At 39.8% G+C, this 8,443-nt stretch overlaps 1 protein-coding gene across 1 annotated transcript in view; it reads left to right on the top strand.

Moving 5' to 3' along the window:
• Positions 1–3,981: 3,981 nt before the first annotated feature.
• LOC311518873 (kinesin-like protein KIF28) overlaps positions 3,982–8,443 on the top strand; it is a gene marked incomplete at its 5' end in the record, with an annotated part of 58,565 nt that continues 54,103 nt past the window's right edge. Inside the window, 3 exons of the mRNA XM_084624941.1 lie at positions 3,982–4,137; positions 5,557–5,757; positions 8,229–8,264. Of these exons, the coding sequence (XP_084481067.1) occupies positions 3,982–4,137; positions 5,557–5,757; positions 8,229–8,264 (393 nt within the window). The remainder of the gene's footprint in view (positions 4,138–5,556; positions 5,758–8,228; positions 8,265–8,443) is intronic.

The raw sequence follows: 8,443 nt of genomic DNA, 5'->3' as shown, positions 1-8,443 counted from the left end.
AAACTACTTAAAAAGCAAGTGACAGCTAACTCTTTTTTTTTTTTTAAATCAACATATGTTTCATGTACCAAACCAAAATGTTTTGTAAAAACCAAGTGCTGAAATCCCTGTTAGAATAGAATGAATCAAATCGTAGTAAGCATGGTGTTAGCTTAACAGGGTTTTAACATATTCTAGTTATTTGTGTCTTTTCCCCCAGTATGAAAAAAAATTCACTCTAAATAAGCACAGCAAATGATGGTACATCAAACTGCTACATAAAATGTTTAACGATTTGACTGAGTATTAAAGAATTTGTAAACTATTTTATTTTCAAACTAGTTCTAGTAAAGTGTATATAGTTTGGCAACACTTAGTGTTTGGTCTATTTGGTAGTGATTGGAGTAACAGTATTGACCATATTTGGACCTGGCATTAATTTTGTAATTTCGTAGAAGCTTTAAGATCCAATAAATTTGCTTAAAAGAGATTTTGCCAAGATAAATATCATATATTAAAATCCATTTATTTTGGACTATTGAAACTTTAAAACACATTCTTTGAACTTCGATGGCATTGATCAGGACTGTACTATCACAAAGAAAGACAAATTTTAAGGAGGCATTTGAATTAAGAGAAGGGAGTACCAGGCATAGAGTACACAGACAAATGGTAAAACAGGATTTCAGATGGGAATGTTGGGAGGGGAGATATAGAAGGAAATTAGAGCAGAGATCTAGGCATTGGTAGATTGTGCGGTATTCTGAAGGGTTTTTTTGAAAATTGAAGTTGATTATAAGGGATTCTTCTGCCATTATAGGAAATCCAACTCCTTGAGTGGTGGTAACTAGGTCAACAAAAGCATTTTTCCATCAACCTAGCTGTGTTTGCACCAGGGCTTAAATTGGTATAGCTATGTTGCTCAGAGGGAATGATGCTGATGCTGATTTAAGATTTTAAGTGTAGACCAGGCCTGATTCAACACTGAGGTTGCTCGCAAGTGTATTGCGGAGGATGATGATTGTGTCTACAGTGCTAGGAAAGGAAGAGGGGAGGGGAGGCCTTGGGAAGTACAAGGGGTTATGTTTTCGTTATGGGATAGCATCAGGGACATAATTCCCACTCCTGAGATACAGATTTCAGGAGACCTTTCAGGAGTAAACATGAAAATTCCTCTGAATCACTCAATCTAATTCACCACTAAATGCTTGGCTCCCAGCATCTGTTCCTAAGCAGAAAATTGAGTCACTTGGCATGGGATCTGGCATTCTTTTAGATTCTCCTTCCTGAAAGGAAGAACTTGAGCTCTCGAGGGCACTCCCTAATACATCCTTTCCAATTCAACATCAGTTGATGAGGATTACTGAGACTTGAGAGACAAACACCCATGTCCCTGCAGACTGTAACCCAAAAGGGAACATTAGCTAAGAAGAGACATTCCCCCTCGGGGTGGGGGGGGGAATTTACCCTTCCATAAGGCAAACAGACAATTAGCACAGAAAAAAGACGAAAAAGCATCCCTACTTTCCACAAGCTCTAGCTCCTTCTCCAAAGAAGGGGACCTCTGTTCTTTGGATAAGCCTAAATCACAGAAGGAGACCGCATTCTTTCTCAGATACACGTTTTAAAGTAGGAGAAGGAAGGAGGTGGCTTCTTCTGAATTCCAGCCATGGAGAGAAGATGAGCAAACTAAAGCCAAGGGCTGGTACTTTCTTGTTATGGATGGGAAATATCTTTCAAAGAGGTCATTGAGGAGGAATGGTAAAGGCAAGCCCTGAATTCAGCAGGATCCCTAAAACGCAAAGAATTAAGCTAAAGCGAACTAAGGGCACTTTTACTTCTGAATGAGTGTGTTCACACAGTGGTTTAATGTACTTTAATTAATGCACATTAACTTCACATCTTCGTTAATTCGTCTTAACTTTCCTGAGCATCCCTGTGTGGACAAGCCCATGGAAAGCAGGTGATCGTTCACAGCAAACCCTCTATCAAAATTCTCAGACTCCTGGCTGATTAAAGGCTTCTATCGAGTTTATAAGGACAATAATGATATGTATAACAGCTTCAATCTTCATTTGACTGATTATGAATTACTGTGTGAACGCTGTTGATAGTCTGGATGTTTCTACTTGGAAAAATCCGCCTACAGACAAAAGCATCTTTGACCTCTGTCAGTCAAGGTCAAAAAGAAATGTTGATCAGTTTAGGATCATACGATGTAATATGCAATAATCAAAATGCAAAGGAATAAGCTTTCCTTTACTGTCTCTCCATTTTTGTGTGAACCTTCTGTTCACTGAGCAGAATTTTAGTTGTAAGAATATTAGTGGGCATAATCTTGCTCCCACTGAAGTAAATCAACAGGGTTGTGCTCTTTGAGAAAGATGTACTTTTTCAGGATGTACTTTTGAGAGAGATTACTCCTGGGAGAATTCCGCTCTACTGTGCCTGTGCATAATTGAGCCCCATATGTTTTTAATTTTTTGCGCAGAAAAAAGCTTCTGCTGAAATGTTGCTGTAGTTTCACCTTTTGCCCATCAGAGGGCACTGTGGTGCTAGAACAAAGCAGCAACTCCCTGCCAGCAATGGGGGGGAGAAAGAGAGGAGGGGGCTTTGCTGTGGGGCAGGTCAGGAGACAGGGTTTATGGGAAGACATACAGCGTGGGGTGCTGGGGACGGTGGGGGGGATCAGACGGGGGCTCATAAGGGCTAGTGGGGGAGGACAGACGGGGGCAGCGGCTGAATGGGAGTAGAGGCACAGGGCCACGGGGGAGGGAGGTGCAGGGCCACAAGGGGAGAGGGTACAGGGACACACGGATGGGGTGGCTGGGTGGGGGGCACAGAGACACATGGGGGTGGGGGAGGGGGTGCAGGACCATATGGGGATGGGAGGAGTGGGTGTCTGAGTGGGGTTGGAGGGACACATGGGGATGCAGGAACACATGGGGACAGGCAGATATGCCTGACTTAATGGGAGAGGCTTGGGGTCAGCCAGGGTCTGCATGGGGGAAGCTCCCTAACAATCCCTCCCCACCCTGCCAAAAACCTGTTCCATACTTTACCTACCCATACCCAACAACCCTCCAAGTTCACACCCAGGCTCCTTTCCAGCAATGTACTTCCCTCTCCCTCAGCTCTTCCGTTATCCCTGATTCCCCAAATCCTTTCCACTGCTTCTGAGGTGTGCTGGAAATAGTTTTGTATTGTAGTTTAAATGAATTATTACTCAGAGTTCTGTATTAATATGCCTAGTAAGGAATCTATTTGGGAACGAAATCTATCATAAAACATTTCCTGAATCTTTTTTGTCTGTATTGTTACAGACATACTTGTTGACAGTTATTTTGAAATAAATAACCAAAAAGAATTGAAACTGGTGTGATTATTTTGTGTTGTTTTGACAAATAAAATATATAGATTTTTTTTCAGAATTTTAAAATACTGTGTGAGATTTTTTTAACTTTTTGTTGCAAGATTTTTAATTTTTTGGCGCATAATTCCCCCAGGAATAACATACATAGCGTACGATTCTTTGTTCTGTTATGGCCATACCTACAATAGTGAAGGATTTTCCAACAATAGCTTATCAACATTAATGGCTGATGTTTACAAAATCAGGAAAAAAGCAAATTTGGACTTGGTTACAGATACTATCTTTTCCGTTCAAATCTGTTTCTATGGCATTTATTCCCTGATTACAGTTAAACTACATTTACCTTGTTTGGTTCAAGAGAAATTTTGTGTAATTTTGTGAAGTTAATGTATTGGACCTTTTATGATGAATATGTTTTGTTATGTGTCCCAGTCGTACACATTCTCCATACCCAAATAACTACAAAACTCCTGTTGATTTTACTTGGAGTTCCACATACAAAGGGCTTGCAGGATTTGGTCCAAAATATAAATTTTGAGTAAGCAACTAGAACTGCTACTGGTTTGATAATGTGATTTATAATTTTGATACAGAGGGAGAAGGATGCATGCAGCAGGTGTGTGATTTCTATGAATTCCAGCAGCACAAGCATATATGATCCTAAGAATCCAGGGCACATGAAAACCTTTACCTTTGACCTGGCTTACTGGTCCCACAGTGGATTTCTAAAGGATAAAGATGGCATGCTCGTTTCATCTGGATCCAACAGCAGATATGCAGGCCAGGTAAAATGTATTCAGAGGGCTATTTAATAGCACTTCCTGCCAGTATAAAATGTTAAACAACTCACTTTGTTGGTGATTGCAATTGTTACAATTCCCAAGAGTGGAACTGAGATGAATTATCTGTATCTACTTAGTGCATGTTTCAAGCCAACATCTAAAGCTACTTTCCATTTTTATTTATGCTTCCAGTTTCTGGAACTCTTAATATTTGAAGTACCTTAATATGAAGTATATATTTGTCATAATTAAACCAGACTTTCAGTTTAAAATAGTAATTACTAACCTCTGTACTAACTAAATAGTAGTGCTTTTATGTGTGTGCATGTCAAGGTGGATTGATTTAAATTGAAGTGAATCAATAAGCCAGAAGCCTTGATTTTAAATCATGGTTTTAATCATTTTGTTTTACATTTGTGCTCTTAAGTTATTTTCCTAAAGAAAGGAAACCATTAGTTCTTAACCATTAAAATACATTGATTTGCAATTAAATATAGCCCTTTCACAAAATCTGGTGCTTCTTTTTGCTAACCAGGAGTATGCACTATATAAACATTTATTTAAGTAATTATTTAGCTTAATTTACAATTGTTCAGATACTTTGTTTTTACATTTTTTGTTATGTTATAAAATAGTGAATTATATTTAACTTTTTTCCTTGTGATTTGTGCCAAGGTCTTTGGATGGATATTTTTCAAATACAGCAGTTCTTAACTAATAAACTAAAATAACTTAGATGTGCTGGATACATAAATTTTCTCAAGTTTTTTTTTCCCTTATCAAAATATGACTTGCATGAATAACTGATTTATTAAACAGAGGAGGTATTATCTGTAGGTTAGTGAATTGAATTGATTGTTTCTGGTCATCATGTCCTTCAAGATTTTAGAACTAGTAGAGTTCATCCTCAGACGTAGTTTTTATTCATAGATTGGAAGAGGGAAAACAAGATTTTTTTCTGCTTTTGTTGTCTCATTGGTTTCTTCATTTTAATGAACTAATCATTGGACTGAACTAGTTGAATAAACTGAAATTAAGAAAATATTCTCTGCACCTGTAGAAGAGGCTACTGCTGTGAAAAGCTGGTTTAGCACTTCAACAAATTCTGATTCCAGGTGCTTAGCCAATGACCTCAACTAGTTCAATTGTTTTGATTTTCTTTAAAACTTGGCTGCAGACATATAGTATTTAATATTGTTTTATTTAAATTATTTTAAAAGATTATAGTAAATTTAGGCCTTGTGGATAGTTGTCACTTCAAATTTAATTTTAATTAGGTTTATTTTTTTAATTAAACCTGTATTTTAAAAAAATTTGGAGGGCTGGGGGGTGTTTAATCATGGTGTTGGGTTGTTGTTTTCTTTGTATCCCATTCTGGTGCATGTGTTTACATTCTCTATTAGTAAAAATGTCTACTTTTAGAGAGAGGTCTTTCATGACCTTGGTCAAGGAGTTCTGGACAATGCCTGGCAAGGTTATAATGCTACTCTCCTAGCGTATGGCCAGACTGGCTCAGGGAAGAGCTATTCTATGATTGGATATGGTGCAAACAGAGGCATAATTCCAGTTGTGTGTGAAGAGCTCTTCAAACCAATTCAGAACCAGAAGAACAAGCAATATCAGGTATGGTGTACACTGTTTTGTTTTCAAGACCCCTCCATTTATGCTCTCAAATTCAAATTTGGAAAAATGCTATTGCCATTTTAAAACTAACTTCCAGCGATAATCAAACATAATGCAAAATAACAAGTGAGCAGTGTTGAATTGAGGGGCTGATCTAAAACAGGAGAACATGAACCTGTCCCAGTAATAGCTAACTTAATCCGGGCATGAACACTTTTTTGTTTTCACTGGGTATGACTTTTTAAAGTACTGAGGTAACTGAGGCACTTCTGAAAACTTTACCTAATGTCTAGTCCAGGGGTGGGCAAACTTTTTGGCCCAAGGACTACATCTGGGTATGGAAATTGTATGGTGGGCCATGAATGCTCATGAAATTGGGAGTTGGGGTGCAGGAGGGGGTGAGGGCTCTGGCTGGGAGTGCAGGCTCTGACGTGGGGCCAGAAATGAGTTCAGGGTATGGGAGGGGGCTCCACACTGGGACTGGGGTTTGGAGGGTGGGAGGGAGATCAGGGCTGGGGCATGGAGTTGGGGCGCAGGAGGGAATCGGGTGCAGACTCCAAGCAGTGCTTATCTCAAGCAGCTCCCAGAAGCAGCAGCATGTCCTCCCTCCGGCTCCTACGTGGAGTCGCGACCAGGCAGCTCTGCATGCTGCCCTGTCCGCAGGTGTCGTCCCGCAGCAGGGGCAGCACTTGGGGCAAGGGCAGTGTGTGGAGCCCCCTGGCTGCCCCTACACTTAAGAGCTGGATAGGGGACATGCGGCTGCTTCCGGGAGCCACGTGGAGTGGGGCAAGCCCTGGCTGGAGTGCCAGAGTGGGGTAAGCCCTGGACCCTGTTCCCCAGCGGGAGCTCAAGGGCCAGATTAAAATGTCTGGAGGGCCGGATGTGCCCTCCCTCCCCCCAAGGCCATAGTTTGCCCACCCCTAGTCTAGTCACAACCTATCTTTTCCACACAGAAGACTACACATTTGAACAGTTACCTACATTTTGAACCTCTACTTACCTACTCCTTTATCTTAGCTGTGCCTCTCCTCAACATGATACAAGGGAAAAGTCTAACAAACAGGCATCAACAGACTTTCCAACCCTCACTACTGAAGGAAAGGAATAACTTTTCTTTTAGTCATTTAAATTGTCATTTATGTTTTGTCAAACATTTTTATATTCAATAGAAATAATGGGCCTCGCATTGCAGCACAGGTTTTGCGATTATTAAATTCTCCCACGTCACCTGTGTCCAACCACAAAAATAGTTTCTATTTTTTCCTTCTGCTCTGGTGTTCCTAATAATTTCTGCATATAACAAGAGTAGAAGAGCTTCATAGACTCCAGTGTAACCATGAGTGTTAGCTTTCACTAGTTACCATGAATAATTAATAGGAACCTGATAGCTCCTTCTAGCTACATTTGAATCTAAGGTGCAGAACACTTACACCAGCTGCTATTCCTCTCAGTGCCTCAATAGCTCAACCTCTCCCCATCTATTTTGGAGTGGTTTGCATCTAAGTTGGTGCTAGTAGAGATCTGGCTCTGCATGCGAGCATAGGAACTGCAGTTGTCGCTGCCCCTTACATAGACATTACCGGGGGGAATCTTCTTGAATTTCCCCACTTTGTTAGGTGCCACACGTGGGTTTTCCACTCTCTGACCTGATGGCAGCAGTAAACTTTGAAACTCATCTATTACCACCGCATTCACCATAATGAAGTGGAAATGCAAAGGCTATTTGGGACTACACTAACATTATGAAACTTTCTCCTCGTTATTGAACAAACAAAAGTAACTCCATAAAAGTTAAGTGTGAAAAACTGTGTTTATGCACGATTAAGGCTGCAGTTAAAATCTCAAAATTTAGGAAGTGCAATAGTTAAGGTTTCAACAGCAATGCTTGCTTGTTCTGGCTATGCATAAACTGTGTTTTTCCATTTCTGGTTTCTGAATGAATGTGGCTGGAATATATTGCTGTTTATTTAATAAAATGTGTACCATAAATCATACAAGTTTGCCACATTGCCAGATTAATGTCTGAATCTTTAACGTTCGCACTTGCTGAATTTTTCTCATAACCATAACGTTGCAAGAATGAAATTTTGTAACTATTAATATCTAGTGTAGTTTGACGAAAAATGATTTATTAAAGTCCAACATTTTCATCTTAAAATGGATAAGCTAACATGGAGTTTTCCTAAGACAAGCTGAGGAGACAAAGGCTACAGATGGAGGAGGGAGGTTGGGGATTCATAGAAATGGGAGTTAGGAGAGAGCAGTGTGGATCTGGAAAACAGTCACACAAACCAACTGTATGCATGGCTTATGCATTGACACAAGATATACCAACTGTCGGTTTAGTTTGAGACAAATGGTTTTTTTGTACAGACAATCTGTGTTCCTTTTACTTAGAGATAACTGTATATCAAAAGTTTGCTGTTTTTCAAGAGAACTTTTTATCTCCCAGCTGCTTCTTGTCTTTGCAGGTTACTTTCAGTATGCTGGAAATTTATAACGAGCAGGTAATGGTGTTGGTATATCATGCTAATACTGAATCTTAATCTTTTTCCATTTATGTTTATTTACTAACTTACTTGTTTTAAGTTCTCAGGCCTGGTCTACACTACACAGTTAGGTTGACATAAGACAACTTATGTAGGTCTAATTATGTCAACGCACACTCTACAGCCTTGTGCCACCT

Source organism: Lepidochelys olivacea (assembly GCF_965140295.1).
Source record: "Lepidochelys olivacea isolate rLepOli2 genome assembly, chromosome: 3".
In the NCBI taxonomy this organism is placed as follows: Eukaryota; Metazoa; Chordata; order Testudines; family Cheloniidae; genus Lepidochelys; species Lepidochelys olivacea.
This window is presented reverse-complemented; position numbering and strand designations above follow the sequence as displayed.